General features: G+C 36.8%; 1 protein-coding gene across 2 annotated transcripts; it reads right to left on the bottom strand.

The window, feature by feature from the left end:
* Positions 1-4,313: 4,313 nt before the first annotated feature.
* On the bottom strand, positions 4,314-19,390 carry fmr1 (fragile X messenger ribonucleoprotein 1). 2 transcript variants are annotated; one of them, XM_048175928.1, is made up of 15 exons: positions 19,096-19,390; positions 17,963-18,015; positions 17,676-17,769; positions 17,498-17,569; positions 16,912-17,060; positions 16,682-16,775; positions 16,480-16,596; positions 13,857-14,027; positions 13,651-13,729; positions 13,430-13,542; positions 11,811-11,897; positions 9,882-10,080; positions 8,558-8,740; positions 8,220-8,299; positions 4,314-6,998 (listed from the first exon to the last, which is right to left on the bottom strand). In XM_048175928.1, the coding sequence occupies exons 1-15, from the start codon at positions 19,144-19,146 to the stop codon at positions 6,828-6,830; spliced, it is 1,713 nt and encodes a 570-aa protein (XP_048031885.1). In that variant the 5' UTR covers positions 19,147-19,390; the 3' UTR covers positions 4,314-6,827. The 2 variants fall into 2 exon arrangements, with proteins under 2 accessions (XP_048031885.1, XP_048031886.1); XM_048175929.1 differs by lacking the exon at positions 11,811-11,897.
* Between the last annotated feature and the right edge of the window lie 243 nt (positions 19,391-19,633).

Raw genomic sequence — 19,633 nt, 5'->3', positions numbered from 1 at the left:
CCAAGCGAGGTCCTTTTTATTCCTGTCTCTATAGAAGTATGAACTTGTGTCATAAATCTCTGGGTGACTGCTCACTGATAATATCAGTCGTTCCTCCATTTTGAATTAGTGACTCCGGGCGGGCCTGCCGCCACAGCAGCAAGCAGGCTCCTGATTGGTTAACGCGGCGCGAATTTACGCCAAAGTTAAAATTTTTCAACTCGGGCGTCAGACGCGAATTCGCGTCAAACGCGTAAATGCACAAAAAGCGTCATTCGCGCGAACTAGACGCGCGAATGAGGCGAATTCGCGTCTTCCACGCCGCGCTAAACGCCTCATTCGCGCCGCGAGACTTCCAGACGCGCGTAAACGCGTCTTTACATTGACTTAACATTGAAATCATTCGCGCAAGACGCTCTATTCGCGTTTGGTGTGAACACAGCATTATAGGTAAAACAGCCAGCCTTTTTTCTTTATTTTGTGACATTTTTCCTTCAGACAATATACATTCAGTGCAATATGTGATTTTCTATGTAGAGTGCAATTATTTCATACATTTTTTTTTTTTTTGAAAGTTCAATATTCACAACTCAGTAAGATATATATATATTTTATTATTATTTAACAAGGACGCACTGAATTGATCAAAAGTGATAGTAATGTTACAAACGATTTCTAATTAAAACAAATGCTGTTCTTTTGAACTTTCTATTCAAAGAATCCTGAAAAAAATGCATCAGTTTCCACAAAAATATGAAGCAGCACAACTGCTTTCTACATTGACAATAATAAATGTTTCTTGAGCAGCAAATTAGCATATCAGAATAATTTCTGAAGGATCATGTGAGATTGGGGACTATTGTAATGATGCTGAAAATTCAGCTTTGCATCACAGGAATAAATTACATTTTATAATATATTCAAATAGAAAAGGTATTGTAATATGTAATACAATTTCAATATTTGATCAAATAAATGCAGCCTTGGTAAGAATAAGAGACTTCTTTCAAAAACACTTAAAGGGTTAGTTCACCCCAAAATGAAAATTCTGTCATTAATTACTCACCCTCATGTCATTCCAAACTCATAACTTTCCTTCATCTTCGGAACACAAATTAAGATCTTTTTGATGAAATCTGAGAGATGTCTGTCCCTTCATTGACTGCCTTTGCAACGACTACTTTGACGCTTCAAAAACTTCATAAAGAGATCGTAAACTAATCCATATGAATCGTGAGGTTTAGTCCAAATTTTCTGAAGAGACTCGATCGCTTGTTATGATGAACAGATTTAATTTAGGCTTTTACTCGCATGTAAACATTGATCAGCGAACATAAGCAGAAGCTCAAAGAAACACAAGAACAAACCTCTTCCAGAAGCTCAAACATGCTGCGTAACACACGAGAATGAACATTTGACGCACGAACATTTTTTACGTAGCACGTTTGAGCTTCCGGAAGAGGCTTGCTCTTTTGGGTCATTCAAGTTTGGTTGAGCTTCTGCTAATGTTTTGTGTTATTACTAGGGATGCACTAGATACATCGGTATCGGCCCGATACCAAGCTTATGTACATGTACTCATACTGGTAAATATACCCCCGATACCAAAGACCGATACCTCACGTGACGTAACTGACAGAATCTTCCGAGACACTGCCGGCAGCAGCAGAAACAATGTCAGCCTCAGAGGTGTGGAAATATTTAAAAATTAATGACGACAACACACACATTGCAATTTCAATTCGTTATTGATTAGTGAAGGCGGGATAGGCGAATCGCGCTGAATGACAGACCAGAAGCGCTCTCTCTCTCTCTCGCGCACGCGATCAGTTCTCCTCGCGCCTGAATGGTCAAATACACACATAGTTGTCAAAATGTCCATCGTGTGGAGTATCTCACGTAAATACAGTCGGTTATGGCTTAAGTGGACGTAAACATTTGGGTGAAAATAGGATGTGTGTCAGTATCCATGGATTCGGTCTTAAAGGGACCGTAGCCTATATTTGTCAATGTTAAAGGTCCCGTTTTTCGTGGGTTTTTTGAAGCTTTGATTGTGTTTATAGTGTGCAATATAACATGTGTTCATGTTTCGCGTGTAAAAAAACACAGTATTTTTCACATAATTTACTTATCTGTATACCGCTGTTTCTACCGTCATAAAAACGGGCTGATGACTTCCTTGTTCTATGAAGTCCCTCCTTCAGAAATACGTAACGAGTTCTGATTGTGCCAGCGGTTCCTGTGTTGTGATTCGACAGCTCTGAGCGCATCTTGCCCGGAAAGGTCACGCCTCTTACCATAACGTGGAGATGCACGCGCTCAGTGTTATTGTAAACACGTCTTTAATTTTACCCTATCAATCTGAGCCGGAATCAGACCCGGTGATTGGACTGCGTGATGAAAATAACAGCGTTTCGACGACATGGCGACAAACACACTCTACAAACGCAACTCTTGTGTATTCCATAGACAGTAAAAGAAATGGACACAGCGACCCCATTGGAACTCAATTGAGACAAGTGAAGCCCATTTTTAGCGATTTTTAGCACTTCCGTTTCTGACGCGCAGACTCAAACTAAGCTTGATGACGTCCGCAACCTGTCTGACAGATGTAAATCTTCTAGTAGCTGTGCGTGAAAACTGCCATCGTTAATCTTGCAGAGACAGCGAGCTTGAGCGGGGAGTTCTTTGGCGTGAGTAAGCAGGAGTAAGTATTCTGATTAATTATTTTGTATAGTATTTTAAAATGTAACGCCAGTACGCCATCTCTCTTGACATCTCCCCGATTGCCTGCGAGCTTCTCCTCCTGTCTGTACGGTAATTTCTCTACTGTGCGACAGAGAGTCGAGTGGTTATGACGCAATCGTTAGCCTATTTTTACAAAAACTGTATCTACGGGGCCATAATGTAACATAGAAGGTAATGGAGCCCTTTATACATTGTCGTGTATCTTTAGAAATAAATAATGGACAAATGGAGTCTTTAAACGCCTCAGATGTAAAGTTATTCACTGTCAAAGTGACGCCAAAATGAATGGGAGTCAATGGGGATGCTAACGCAAGTGAAGTTCTGCTACAAGATGGCGGCACCCGGCCGACTTCAACTTCCGGTCGACTTCCTTGGGGCACTGGTGTATTCCTGTGGGCGGAGGTTAGTCAAAAAACTGTTTTAGAGACGTCATTAAAGAAGGAAGTAGAGGGATGTAGTCCAAACTGGCCGTTCGATGTAGGCGACTTCTGTTAAATAAAATATCTCGCTTGGCATTGAACTTTGAGCTTTAAAATTTTACAGATTTTATTTATACTCTAACAACAACATTACACACTAACTAAAGTTTGAAACATGGGATCATGAAGAACGGGACCTTTAATAAAACAACAAAATGTTAAATAAATGTATACATGGTAAATAAACCTACTGTATCTGAAAAACAAGTTTATTTAATTTGCATCTCTATATTATTTGTTGTATCGTTTGTAATTTGATATATATATATATATATAAAAAAATTATGCTCATTGAAGGTTAAATTATGCCCATTAAAGGTTATTGGACACTGTGAAATTTTTCTTTTTTTAAGTTTGTGACAAGCACATAAAAATTATTACTTTTTTCATTAGAGTAATAAAGAAGCTGTCCTACATTCATTCACTGCTGTGCTGGGAGAACTGCGAAATAAATGAGTACTTGTATATTAAAAAAAAAAAAAAAAAAAAAAAAAAAGGTACCCGTACTCGATCCTTAAAAATTGGTATCGGTGCATCCCTAGTTCTTACATTTGTGTTCCCAAGATGAACGAAAGTCTTACAGGTTTAGAATGAAATGAGGGCGAGTAATAAATGACAAAATTTTGAACAGTAGTGTGTATAAAAAAACTCAACTTCTGAATGCAGTCAAAACATAAATTAGCATGAAATCTCACATTTTACATCTTACCTGAAATGCTTTTCATTTTGAAATAATGCATAGTAATTGCTATTCAAGTCAATGCAACCGCCATACATACAGCAGGGTGAATTCAGGTAAAAATCTCAATGTCAAAAGCGTCCCAATTCACCTGCATTCACCCTATGCCCGCAGTTACAGTGCCATTGTTGTGCAGGATTTGGCTGAACTCTGCACAGCCTGTGCCAGAGAGCCACCAAGTGGTGGAACAAAGAAATCAACAGCTACAAATGACCCGAGCACTGGCAACACGCACAGAACAGAGGAATCTGCTGATGTTATAGAGAGGACTAATTAAACCTGCTGTCGCCTTTAATGATGTGCAGATTTATCACGACATACGGAAAGTAAAATGTCCAATTCCCTGTGAGGAATAAAAACACTTCAGATTGCAGAGGAAGATCAACCTTTATTTATTGAAACTGCTTGCATACAAAATATATTGCACTATAACCAAACAATGTCAACATAAAACCCAGTCTGTTCTGCTATTATGTACAAAGAAATTATTACCCAAAGTGCAGTAACGTACAAGGTCAGTCTACCTCAGTTCATTATCTACAGTATTTCATGATTTTTTTTTTTTGTTTTTTGTTTGTGTTTTTCTTTTCAGCTCTTTTTCAAATCACAATAGCCTACGATGTGTGCAAGAGATGGTTTTACAATTTGTCATTTTCATATACATTCCAAAAAATAAATAACTAGAAAACAGTCTGTTTGGCAACACTTCAAAGATTCGGAACATGATTTTTTTTTCTTTTTTCTTTTTTTCTTTTTGGAACAGACTGCAGTGAACTGCGCCATCTCGCCAGTTTACTGCCCGCCGTGGACGTGCAGGTTTTAAAAATACTGACAGAGTAAACCTTTTAACACCTTATTTTGAAGTAAAGGCTAAATTTAAGAGCCACACGAGAGGGGCCGGATGCAGCCGGGGCCGCCTCGATTTGAGAGAGTGGTTTGTCTTTCCCAACCCAGTCACAGGTTCTTTTGACATCTCCGAAGCCTAACCTTTCGTTTTCACAGGCAAATCACTTTAAAACTGGTGTATAAGCTTAACAGGTAGAGCTGGTAATTTGCCAAGGTGATCAGCGAGAGTACAGGAGCATAAAGAGAAATCGAAACGGAGAAAAAGAGCAAAGAAGATAACCGGCTCGAAACGAACGGTTTTCTTGCTGTACAGTCAAAGGAAAGCAGAAAAACTACCATGGTTACCGTCACAGTAGGTTTCGAAAGAGTCGTGGGTTCAGAACAGCATCGCGTCTTAAAAATGTAAACTAAAGTTTAATGCACAAGCACTAATTGGATAAGACAGACGGTTTTCATATCAAAGTTAACATCGTGTCGCCCCTTCTTATCCCTCCCGAAGCGAATTCAGCTGCAAAAGTACAGTAGACTCAAAATTAGCGAAGATATCTAAACTTCAGTTTAGTTATGTTGACAGCATACATGTGATTCACCTGCCGAGGAAGTCTTATCACATTCTAGTTTATTATAGGTTTATAGATTATAAAGTACTTGCAGATTAACACAAACATGATAAGTGCACATTTAAAGTTCAATCTAAAAAGAACAGCAACAATCTCTTAACGGATGACATAATATACAGAATGCAACCCCACAGTTCGACATTTTCAGTCTATGATGAGTCATTGTTAGGACAAAGACAATGTTACAGAGAGCCGATATAAGTGCTTCACACCTGATGCTGAAAAAATACAGCAGGAACGATGGCAGTTTACTGTGGCCAGCATGAACGGAAAAGAAAAAGCATTTCCACCCTGTTTTGTGAGAAAATGTCCTTTATCGTGATGGGAGGTAAAATAAGAGAAATCAAATACACATTTATTTAAAAGGAACCTGCATCGCTACCTCTAGAAAACGCAAAGATATGCTAAATGTCAAAATTCATATTCGGTGATGTCACTGAATTAGCGTTGATATTCGTCTCTGGGTGGTTGGTTACAATTTATGACTTCCACAGTTGACTAGGTTAGTTAGGTTAATACCTTTACTACTCACAATTCAGCTATGGCAAAATATAATTCGGCCGACTTGATAGAATCCTGCTTTTCAGACATACAAAATGTTGGTGAATTACATGCAGCACAGAAAAAAACACCTCTTTTTTTTAGTCGTCGGCTGAGTTTTCAACACACGTTGCTCAGACAGGTGTTGTTCACGTCTTCTTCCCTGATTTAAACATCCAAATTATGATACTATCCACACTAGTTAAAGGCACAGATCCAGACAGGAGCTTTTTTTTTTTTTTTTGTACATGGTTTGCCATTTTTTTTTTTTTTTTTTGTTATTTTCGTCGTTTTTTTGCTAATGATGTGGCTAAGATCTCACATCAGAATGGGCTCGAGTAACCATGGACACCAAAGCGCGTAAAAACAATGTATGCCATGAGATGTGGCATAAACTTGTGCCCCGAGCGCTTGAGTTCATCCTCCAATGCGTTTCTTTCCCTTTTTTGGACATTGTGGAAAACAAAAAAAATTTAAAAACCAATTGCTTGGAAAACATTTTTTTTTTCTTTTTCTTTCTTTTTTTTCCTTTTTTTTTTTTTTGAAGTCACGATTCCGGTTTTGAGAGACATTTAATCCACAGCTTCTTTAAGTTTCATAGGTAGTTATTTAGAAAGTCAATTAGAAAACCTGTAGCTTCCGTTGTGATCTAGAGACCGGTCTCTCTAATCCATGAAGACTACCAAATTCAACACACCATACACCAAGAGACCTCGTCTTTTTCCCCCAACTAACAATTACAAAGTGTGCTTTATTGTCATGTCTTGCGACAGCCCTACTGACCTGGTTCTCTTTGGCCTAATGTGTCTCTAATGAAGAAGCATCTGGATTGGTGGAGCTGAGTGGGAGAATGAGGGGAAAGGGGCACGTTATTCTTTACGAAACGCCGTTCACAACGGCTTGGCTGTCTGGGACATCCTGCTTCTCTTTCTTCATCCCTCGGTCCTTTATGGGTCTCTGCCGGTTCCCTCCACTTTCTCCTCCTGCCAGAGGTTGAGAGCCTCGACTGGTGTGGACGCTCCTCTCATTATTGCTGTCGATGCGGATCTGGCAAACGAACAGAGTGTACAAGATGAAAGCTTGTGCAGAGCACATTAGGCGTGGAATTTCTTGTTTTTACTAGGCATGTCAAAAGTACCAGTTCCATGCGAGACACAGCTTGAATATGAAGTTAGGTTTCTTCTTTTTAATAAAATTGATTGATTTTCTGTTCAGTTTGAAACTGCTAATACTTCAAAAACGTCCATTACATGTTTTTTGTTATTTCTGTTTAATAACCATGTGGCTCTAAAGTATGGGGCAGGTAAGTTTTTTTTTTTTGGTTTTTTTTTTGAAAAATAAAATAGTTTTTTTTCAGAAAGGATGGATTAAATTGGTCATAGACAACAGTAAAAACAATATAATGCTACAAAAGATTTCTATTTCAAATTAATGTTGTTCCTTTGAACTTTCTATTCATAAGAAAGCTGAACAAAAAGTATTACGGTTTCCATTACAATTTACATTATTAAGCAGCAAAACTGTTTCCAACATTGATAATTATAAGAAATATTTCTGAGCATCAAATCAGCATATTAGAATGATTTCTGAAGGATCATGTGACACTGAAGACAGGAGTAATTCTATAAAAAAAAAAAAAACAGCTTTGCCAACACAGGAATAAATTACATTTTAAAATATATAAAACAGTTATTTTAAATTGTAATAATATTTCAACATATTGTTTTACTGTATTTTGTATATATATAAAAAAAAAATGCAGCCTTAATGAGCATAAAAAAAAAAAAAATAATAAAAAAAAGTCTTACCAACCCTAAATTTTTGAATGGTAGGTTAAACCTAAAGTAATGTTAAATTAAGAAATACTTAATGCCATGTAGTCTTCAATTCACACATTCATATTAATATTTTAACCTTTCAAATGAAGTAGGGTATTTAACAGTAATGTGTGTATATATATGTGCTCAAAAATCATGAAATTTCACTGGTATTAGAAAAATTACCAAGATGTGTTAAATAAATAACTTAAAATAATAACATATCAAGGTATATTGCAAATATTAGTGAAATCTAATAGGCAAATATTTAAATATTTCACAATTTTGCCATTAGCTACTAACAGCTTTTTTACAGATAAAAATACTAAAGTACTAAAATACTTAAAATATACTTTTTTTTTTTTTTTTTTTTTTTTAAACTTAGTAAGTGTAATCGGCTATCATTTTAGGGAATAAATATGAAAATAACTGATAATATGCTGATTCAGACCTGCAATGAGTCTTCCTGGGGTCTCAGCTTTGAGTCTCTGGAACTACGAGAGCGGGACTCATTCCAGTGCATGTCTTCAGCTGATTCAAGACAAAAACAAAGACTATTACAAATAAGGAATACATGATTAAAAAAAATAGATAAATAAAAAGAAAGAAAAACGACAGAAGGTTATTAATGCTGAAATGTATGAAAAAGTTGATTAATGCACAGATTGTTTAAACCTTTTGGTACAATCTTGATAAACATTTACAATCAAGTTAAAAAAAAAAAAAAAATATATACCGTATTAGACATTGTAAAGGGCATTCAGACAGATAACAGCTTTAAAAACTGACTTTTGTATCCTCCTCTTCCTCTCCCTCCACGACCTCGGGGCCCCCCGCCCCTTTTGCGTCCATCAGGGGCCCTCTTGGGGTAACCCATGGACTCCTCATCTGTGGGAGCCAGGGACCAGTCGCTGAGCTCATCTCTGTGATCGGATTCGGTCTCAGATGCATTAGAAGCCTCAGAGTTGGTGCCTGGGTCAAATATAGTCCATAATCAAGAAATATCTGATAATCAGATAACACTACTACGCTTTAACTGGTGGATGACTGATGCTTACATATCAAACCAATGGCTTTTTTGTTACAGAAAGTAATACTACTACATGAAACACGATTTTCTTTCATTTAAATGCCTGGTTTCACAGACAACGCTTTAAGTCTAATGTCAGACTAAAATACATGTTTGAGCTGGTCTTAATTGAAAGCATCTTGCACTTACATATCTTAAAATATATCACTGCCATTGTTTTATCTCAAGCTGCACACCAGTAATGTTTTTTTCTAAGGCAAGTTTATAAAAACTACTTAAATGTCCTAATTTAACTAAGGCCTAATCCTGGCTGAAAGGGATAGTTCCCCAAAAATGAAAATTATCCCATGATTTACTCACCCTTAAGCTATTCTAGGTGTATGTGTATATCTTCTTTCAGACGAACGCAATCTGAGATATATTTAAAAATATCCTGGCTCTTCCAAGCTTTATAATGGTAGTGAACGGGGGTGTGTGATTTTGAAGAAGGATTTTTTTTGGAAAAAAAAAAAAAAAAGAAAATCCATATTTAAAACTTTATTAACTAGCTTCCAGCAGACGGCCATACACATCAATTTGTGGCAGAAGGGATTACTCGTTTGGCACAAGTCGACTTGTGCAGCAAGCGTATGGTCGTCTGCCAGAAGCTAGTTATGTTAGTTAAAAAAAAGTTCTAAATATAGATATTTTTCTTATAAAAACCCATCGCGTCGCTTCAGAAGGCATTTATGACTATTTATATTGACTATATATATATTCTATATTGACTAGTTTTATGATGGATGGATGCATTTTGGGCTTCAAAATCGAATCCCCTTCACAACCATTATATAAAGCTTGGAAGAGCCAGGATATTTTTAAATACATCTCCGATTGTGTTTGTCTGAAAGAAGATAGTCATATTCACCTAGGATGGCTTGAGGGTGAGTAAATCATGGGATAATTTTCATTTTTGGGTGAACTAACCCTTTAATTTAAGCCCTGTCTGCAAAACCAGGCCAAAATATTTTAAGTGTGATGTCTGGGGCCACCAATTTCCATATCTAGATCAGCTCTACTTTTATTATTTGAGGCTGGTTATACCTGAGGCCAGTGTCGGGCCCCGTCTCCCTCTCCCTCCACGACCGAAGGGTTTGCCGCCACCCCGTGAGGGTCCCATTCCATTATCAGCCATGAAGGGTTTTTCTTTCTCAGGTCGTCCTGGCAGAGCTCTGGGTCCTCCACCGATCTGTCGGAGCTGTTCATCGATCTGCAGCCTCTCCATTCGCAGCTGATCAACCTCCTGAACAAGACCAAAGAAATACGAACAATGCACCATCACACAAGAAAAAAAGAGGCTAAATCAGAGTAGTGAACGTCACATGATTATCTTTGGGGTATTAAGTATGTCACTAATCAACAATTGCTGCTTTGTAATGAGTTCTAATGTGCTCTGTGAGAAGTCTGCTTAATGAGAAGGAAAACTATCTATTTACATTTTCTGAAGAAAATGTACTGCTTTTTTTGAGCAGAACTTTTACAAACAACTGCACAAAACAACAAATGCTAAGGTCCAAAAGCAACACCCAGGTGTCTATGCTATTCTGGGGATATATTAAAGAAAATCTTCTTGAGAAACAAGTTAATAAATGTCTTAAAGTAGTTCAATTCTTGAAAAGGTTCTCATTTTCTTAAGAAAATGAGAGGCTTTAGGTTTACTGTGTCTGATTGTATGGCTGAAAACTTGCTTATCAACTCAATGAAAAACAACTTAAAGGCTGTTTTTTGAGCTGCATGCAGATTTCTGTAATGATCATAAGTGCGCACACTATTTTCATTGTGACTGGCTTAGTACTCAACGTTGCGTTTTTTTTTTTTTTTTTTTTAAGGTGCAGTAAAAACGATTTCTGAGAAACGCTGCTGGAAGTGGATTGGACCGAGCACCACAACACATTTGTAGCCAATCAGCAGTAGGGGGTGTGTCCACTCATGATGGGGGAGGAGAGCTTAAACGAGAGGGAGACCGTAGAAAGAGAGATGGCTGAGAGACATTACAAAAGAGAAATGCTCAGAGGAATATCACTGGAAAATGAAGGGTTATGATCAGGTAAGAGCTTTAGGACCCACATTAATATTAGAAAAGCTTTCCAGCGCTGGAGAGACAAAAGCAGAAAGGCCTAAAAACAGATGCTGAGGTTGCGTTGTTTTTACTCCGTATGTGAGCAACACTGGTTTTACTAGGTTTCACAGAACCAAGATTTGCTGTTCTTGTAATGTTAGCTATAGTAACAGGACAGTTTTAAATGTGTCATTATTTGTCTGGATTATTTGAGTGTGATTTTTTTGTCATTTGTTCATCACCGTTGCTGTATTTTTTGCTTCGCTTTAGCTATAATAAAAGAGACATTTGCTCTTGCATTGCTTGTTTGTGCATTTTGGGGGCGGAGCAATAAAGGGAGGGGTGTGTTTGATTGGGTTGATTTCAAATATCAACAGTGTTTCTCAGAAATCGTATTTTAATGACTTTTTTAGAGCCTGTCTCAAGACGGAACAGTGTGGTACATTCATTTGCGCTCACCAATAAATTCAATAAAAATCTTACCTTTGAGGATTTATGACAAGTTTAAGGTTATGCTTTTCAGGAATTCAAAGTCTGTAATTTTTTGTCTAAAGAACTATTTTAAGAGGAAAAAATTAAAATATTTCAAGAATGTTTTTGGCAATACATAATATTTAGTTAATATTAATAAAATTAAAAGTTAGGAAATAAGAAAAAAAAAAAAAAAAAAAAAATTGCAGTTTTTTAGAATTTTATTCTTAATGTTTGTGAATGCAGCCCATGGTTTGCAGTCAATTCTTCGTTGTAACACAATTTACAAAACTCTAAATTATACGGGAAGTTATACACCAAAGTTTAATACTCAGGGTTTAAGGTTTTTTTTTTTTTTTTTTTTTTTTTTATAAAATCAATAACCCCCAAGTATGATCAATAGTAAATGTAACTGTCCTTGCAACCTAAAAAGTGGTTCTTACCTTTAGATAATTCAGATGGTAGTCCAGCAGAATACGTGCATTTGAAATGCTTTCCTTTGTCCCAACAAACACAAACGGCACCATTCCCTGCAGTTGCAATTCATATATGCGAAGTCAGTATGAATAATAATATGTCACCATGAATGATATAGTCCATATAAGATAAAATCAGTCGATTTAAGAGTATAATATATATATATATATGTATGTGTGTGTGTGTGTGTGTGTGTGTGTTTATTAGTGATGCTCCGATCAGGATTTTTGCAGCCGTTACCGACTACCGATTTTGTCATGATCAGTCGATCCTGTTTATTCAAGCTTTATATAAGTGATATGTAAGTGCTCTGTTTACTGTCACTGTTAACCCCTTACACCCTTAAGGCATTTTTAGCATCATCAAGTAGATGGTCTCATTGGATAGAAAACCTTTAAAATTTTACAGAAAATAGATTTTGGTCTTGTTTGGAGGTTCTGTGGAGAGAACCCCAGAAAAAAAGTGATTCTGATTTATTTTGCTTGCTATTCATGCCTGACATGATGACTTTTAGAAAGTATATTTGACAGCTCATAATATCAAGTTTAGGCATAATCATGTCAACTGCATCTGGGCAAAATTGTGTGTTTGTATCTCAAATCACAAGTTATGGCATTTGTTATTGCAAATGTTATGACACCATGATAGCCTTTTAATCAAAAGTCCAAAAACCTTTCCAAATAAAGGTGTTTTACTGAACATAAGAATTTCTTATGTGTGTAAACACCACAAAGCATAAAAAAAGTATAATTACATATAATAAGTAACAAGTAATAAGATACTGATTGGTGAGTGATGATCTTCCAGCACTGTTTCAGATGTGCGCTCCTATTCTATGGCGCACGGTAAATCAAGACCTGTCAATCTGAGCGATCAATCCAATCAAAGCGCTCTCCAGCTGTAAAACAGTACCCAATTGGTCTCAACACCAAACCACCATACCAGAGATCCAGTTTCCATTGGTTGAACTTTCAAATGACGTTGGAAAACATTGCGTCATGATTGCGACGCGATCTGATCCCAGAAGTTAAAGCTTTAGCCAAGCATCATGTCATGTTACCCTGTGAGGATTTTCTCAAGATCTATGCATTATGTTTTGTTGTGTGTGGGCTCGTTTAAAATCGAGACAACCTGCTCTAAATAAAGATGTGCGATTTACTATGGTTTACTAATGTTTTGCATAGTAACAAAGCAGAAAGTTGCACAAAGCTTCATCTGTATAGTTTACATACACATTGGCGGCATCTTTTTTACGGTTTTACATAATCAAATTGCGATCAATTCATGAGGTTGGCCAAATTTAGCGAGTAAGTCACAGAATGTGATTATCGACCACTACCGATCTGCGGCCGACTAATCGGAGCATCTCCAATTTATTTATATACACACACACACACACACACACTTGCTAGATTGCATTGTAGATGGCATTGGAATATTCTCTAAGTTATGTATTCTCAAAATTGATTAGTTGGCTATAAAACAGTCTTCACCAATTACTATGAATTAATGTATTTTCTCAGCATCATCACTTCTGCCACCCATAAATACAACAACGAGTGTGTTCAGCCACCCACTCACTGACCTCCTCTAATGGAGAAGGCTTTTTGTCATTTTCAGGTTCCACTCGAACTCTGACAACTCCCGATTTATCCACAACCTCTTGAATCAGCTTCCCACTCTTGCCAATGACTTTTCCTGCAGGACAGGGTAGAAAATAATTTAATGATTCACATTTGCCATCATGGTGCAGGACAGAAGGTCCAGTCCGTGAAGGAGAATGTTGTTCATTTCGTTTGTCCTCACCGACTAAATTCCTAGGAACTTTGATAACATCTTCAGAAAACTCCAGGTAGCTTCTGGCCTTCCGTACAGCTTCCTGGTCCTGGAATTTAAACAAAAGCCAACACAAAGACCCATCAAGATTTCTCAGATATGAGTTTTAGGCTCACATTTTCTAACAATCATCACATTTAATTGACTTTACAGAAAGCCCCCAATAAAGCATTTACCTCTCCATAGATGTGAAACGTGCAGGTCTCTTCATCCAGATCTATGGTTGTGACCCCTGGAATCTTTCGGGCTTGCTGGATATTCGCCCCATGGGTGCCTATGGCCAATCCCATGAGGTCATCACGCACAACAAACTGCTCATGGAACCTTGAGGCCAGTTGCCGAGAGCTCTGGAGGAAAAAGAAAAAGGTAAGGTTTTAGTCATACCACCAATGTTTGGACCCTTTTTTGGTAGCCTCAGAGTTCACATTGATGCAGAAATGAACATTTTTTTTATTATAAAGAGGTATTTCAAATGTGGTTAATTTTTTAATTAAGATATGTTTCAATTTTATGGTTGAAAAAAAAAAAAAAAAAAAAAAAAAAAAGACATACAATGCAGTTGTTGCTTGTAAAGAAGATATGCAAGGACGAGTCTACGCCATAAGATTTTGAGCACATTTGCACATGAGAAATTGCAGTGCTGGATGACACAAGAGTGCTTCCAAAAGCCCTCAGATTATGGACATCAAAAATTATGAACAACAAAAACATTTAACGCACCGGCCTCGCCCCAGACCTACGTTGTTCATCTCACATTACATACAGTTGATTGAATATGAACATGATGCAGGGCAACAACTGACTGTGTGATATAGCCTATAGAATGCAGTTAGAATGACCCTACAATTCAAGATATCAGGGCAAAAATGCCACTGTATAAGTTGTCGTCTCATAAATATCAAGATGTAGTTAAACAATATCACACGAGTAATGAGTGCAATTAAACACGAGTGCAAATGTGATATTGATTTTATACAACAGTTCAATAAATGAGAAGTTAATATTGTGTTATATTTTAGACACAATATTGTCTACTTTAGCTCAACTTTGCCAATGAAAATATTGCCTATAAAGCCAGACCAGAACAGTCTCCAAGAAACACAGCGGTGGTTCCTTTCTGAATGAATATGCGTTTTGAGCGAATCAATCAGGTGAACCAATGATTCAATGGCCCATTCATAAAGAGAGCCATTTACTTCACTCCTGAATGAATCAGCTGTTTGAGATGAATGAATGAACAAATAGAATGAATGACTCAATGAGTTATGCCCTGTTCAAATACCCACACTTACAGTCTTTGCACTTGACCACTTGTCCACTTAAATGACGTATTTCCTGTATTTGGCTCAAGTGTTCAAGTAGGCGCGAAGACTGCAAGCGTGAACTTTTTGATTAACGTACACTTGTAGTCTTGCAAAAAAATGAAAGCGTTTACAGCTTATTTTTTTAAATGATTATTTTCAATACTTTGCATTTTAAAATACACTTCTAAATGTCTGTTCTGTTCAGTGGTCGCTATGTAACTAAAAGAAGACACAATTGTTAAATTGTGATAAAAAGCAGTTGCAAATGATGTACAAAACACACATAGCCTACTCATCATTGCATCAATAAAATGTGCAACATTTCATATTTTACTACCAAATTATATGTAATATACAATTAATTTAACTTACAGTCATATGTTTTCCTTGACATCTCACGATTTCGGGGCATGCGAGTTCCTGAACATAATGCATGATGGGATATGCTTAGCCGAAGCGTGCATTTAATGTGCATTTTAAGACATGGGAGTGTCTTGCGCACTTACTTCCTGTTGCGTGCATGCGCCCTCAAGTGGCCAAGACACAAGTGTGGGTATTTGGACAGGGCATTACTCATTCAGACATTTACCGCCACCTACTGCCAGTTTTAGTTTCTTATTTTATCTACATTTTTTTTTTCTTTTTTAAAAAATATAGGTTAAAAATGTTGTCATCATTTACTCTCATGGGCATTGAAGCCTAAAAGTTGTGTGTAATATATATTCTGTTTAATCAAATAATTTTTTTTCTAAAGCTACTTTTTGTAATGTCCATTTGATGCTTTTGTCATTTAACACAAATAATGACTTTGGGCTTAATTTCACAGCCAAATTTGATATGTGATTAATTTGCGATGAATTACATTAATTGCCACATTGCATAGTTAATTAGATTAAAATTTTAATCGCATTACAGCCCTATATGTGTGTGTGTGTGTGTGTGTGTGTGTGTGTGTTTCCAGGCCAATTCATCACATTCAACTGCATTTTCAAGTCCGAATTATTTGACCACAACATTTCATACACAAGATTTCATTACGGGCACATTTTAAGAGCTAAAACAATACCTATATGGAGCCAATGCATCTGTACAGTAAATATAGCTCTGCATATCAACAGAGTATCATATTATGCCAAAGCAGGAGAATGGGCCATCACAGCAGTGCATATATGCACGTAATACCCGTAACACCTGTTAAATATAGACTGTCTCTACTGCCACTCCATGCATTTGTGTCCAGTGATATGCTGCATGACTTTCTAATAGTAAAAAATGAACCAGTGAATTTCATAATAATACTATCAGCCCACCTTGAATCAATTATATTGCAGCAATAAAAATACGATTGCACTACTGCAAAACAACAAATACTTTACATAAAATAAGTTCTTGACTTGACAAATGACATATGAGAGTATTAGCAAGGTCTTCAGAGACCAGTTGTGAGTGAGTGTGGTGAACCTGACACTAGACGTCAGGGAGTCCACGACAGTACCTCCAGCTGTCTGGTTGCTTCCTCATTCCTCAGTATCAGCGTCAGCTTTGTGCGCAGACTCCTGAAGTGCATGTCACTCAACATGGATATTCGCTTTGCAGTGACCTCATTAACTGACTGAAAAAGAAATAAAACAATCCATTTAAGAAAACTTCAAAATCAGAAGCGCATTAAAAATTGGATTTGAAACATTCCAAATTACCAAAATAACCAGCTGCTTTTCCTCCGAGTCATAAGTGACGTTAAAAGCTCCGATCGCTTTTTTAAAGTCTTTATGCGCCGAGTCTTTTGCACACCTGTCCAAAAACAAACCACTAGTTAAGCTACCGTATGTACCACGTACACAAATTTGTACAATAGAATTCCAGTTTAAAGTTTGAAACAAAAGACAAACAAAGAATCCACTTAAATACTTAAAAGGCATGAACTTACATCTGTCTTAAGTCTTCAGGAACATCTAGTCTGATTTTGAGAAAGGTGGTCTTTGATGCTGCTTTGTTGGGGTTCACAGGTCGTAGCCTCTCTAATGTGACGATTTCATTTAGCGTTGCATCGCAGGCTGCGTATTCTATCACATAAAACTAAGTGCAGGACAGAGCAACAAAATATAGTTACAATACATCACCATACAACTTCATGCACATGTACAGTATTCAGGACAACCCTTATTGTAACTCGCTGTCATGTTTCAATCATTTTAATGCCCATGTGTTCCATATTGTGCTTGTACTTATTTATACATAAACTATTAAAATGGAATCTTCTACTTCTATAGACCTTATGCGCCAGAAAAACAAGCATAAAGAATTGTGTCTTTGAACTTTCTATAGCATCGCTGTCGAAGACTAATTAGCTGGTGAAATTGTTTTTATTTATTGTAGAGTTAACGAAAGTTAAGAGCATTGTAAAGTTTGAAGCTGTTGAAGCATTAATTCATGTCATGCTATACAACACAGAACACAACGAGCGAGGCGTTGAAAAGAGGCGGGGCTACATAGAACAATACAAAATTGCTTACCTCCCCTTTCACCATGCGAACTTTGGCTAGCCACCATCCACAGGGCTCCTTATCATTGGCCCTAGAGTAAACCTGTGCAGGAGACATGTAAATGTGGTAAATACACAAAAATATGCACTAAATACACCAAAGGTTTAAAGAACGTTTTCCATGTCGAACGATCTTTGACAGCACATACCTCCACTTCATCACTCTCATTTATCTCTTTCTGAAAGCCGGTTGGAGGTGGAAACCGGACATCTTGGAAAGAAATCTGACGTTCTGGCTGCCAACTGCAGAGCAATAAAATATAAAAGTCTTTTTTTATATATATACTTAATTTTGTACATGCTGCATAAAGAAAATCACCTTCAGAAATCAAAGTATATATTCACTTATGACAACTATATATTTATATTGAAGACAATGCAAAGCTAATACTATTTTCACCTCACAAGGAATTCATGTGCTGAAGTTGGTACTCACTTGTTCTCAAAAGACACCGTGACTGTACTCTCATGAACATCTTTGATATAAGCCTGGAAGAAATTATGAGTTATTAATTACGCACTGATCATGTGTCAAAACATAGATAGCATTTTTGGGGGCATCACAGATGCCTATAAACAACGCAGTCCACACTGAACGATATATACAGTGATATTTCCTTGATTTTACATTTCTATTCTAGCCGTCCATAAATATAGGCAAATTATTATTTTTATTTAGAGTGGATCATAAATAGGAAAAAAATATATATAGTTGAATAAAAAACAGATCTTTTCTATGAATTTTGTGAATGTTCTATGAATGTTTTTTTTTTCTGATATATGAAAACAAGCATTTTAAAGTTCTCTGATATTCCCAGGTTTTCCATAAACATGGAAAAAATGGTTGATTTATAACCTTTTACATTACTATTCTAGCTGTCCATAAATACAGGTAAATTATAATTTCTGGTTTATTATTATTATTATTTAGAGGGGGTCATAACTTCAAAAATAGATCAATTGAATAAAATACATTTTCCAGCCTTTTCCATGATTTCTTTTTAGGATTTTATTCATTTCAGTGACTCTTCACAGGCGTGGAATCAAGCATTTTAAAATGATTCTTTCCAGGTGAACATGAAAAAAAATGGCTGATTTATAAACTGCTGTAACATATTACAAATTAATTCTCCCAAACGGTATAGACAACGCCATTTTAAAGCATTCAGACTCGATAAATATATAAATTAATTTTAATACCATTTACATTGTCAGTTCAACAGCCATACATATATTATTATGATGTATAACGAAATACATGACATCAATCGCCCCTAAGTGGAGAACTCAGTGTACCATACACAGATCCAAACAAGCACACTGACAGATTCTGGTGTCAACACAGCTGATATGTATTAATACTATACATGATATCGAATAATAGCGATTAAATCTTTAAAGCATGATCATGCACACACTCGTCGAAGAGGCCTCGTGGGCCTACTGCACCATCGTGCATTGAGATCTGCATTCACGACGGACTGGATCAAATTTTACAAACATTATTTTCATCATTAACTGTATGTTAGGCACATACAGAAGGCATATAAGACGAGATCTGAAGCCCACCTTGTAGAAAGCTCCACTCGCTCCTCGCACTTCCACCGCGAGCTCGTCCATGACGCCAGTAATCTAATACACAACTGATCACAGCTGCAGCAGACGCGCGCTCTCTTTATCACACAGCGGTCTTGTGCTCGGACGGTGTCGTAACTACCGTGTGTATCGATGTTTGTGCTCGTTTTCAAAGAAATGAAAGCAAAACATTGATGTGTAGACGGTCTGCAGCAGCCGCTGTTGAATGCATCGATGTAAACACAAGAGCCTCCCTATTTCCCCCGTCACGTGACACGGGCCTCTTCCCTTCACTCGAGAAGACACGCCGCCGTCACGTGACTTATTTTGCACGCCACTTTTTTTGCATGTAGCTTGATGCTATATGTATTATTTTCTAAAGCTACAATTTTAAAAAAAATTCTTACTTTTCCATAGAACACTATGAATAATAAAAAAAAAATTAAAATAAATAAAATACACAAAAATAATATATTGACTTTGAAAGGCTTTTTATTGTCAATGTATTGCCCTGTTTCACACAGTAACACCA

This window comes from Megalobrama amblycephala, linkage group LG23 (genome assembly GCF_018812025.1).
Source record: "Megalobrama amblycephala isolate DHTTF-2021 linkage group LG23, ASM1881202v1, whole genome shotgun sequence".
NCBI classification, from domain to species: Eukaryota; Metazoa; Chordata; class Actinopteri; order Cypriniformes; family Xenocyprididae; genus Megalobrama; species Megalobrama amblycephala.
Note: the sequence above shows the minus strand (reverse complement) of the source record. Positions and strands in the feature narration are given on the sequence as shown.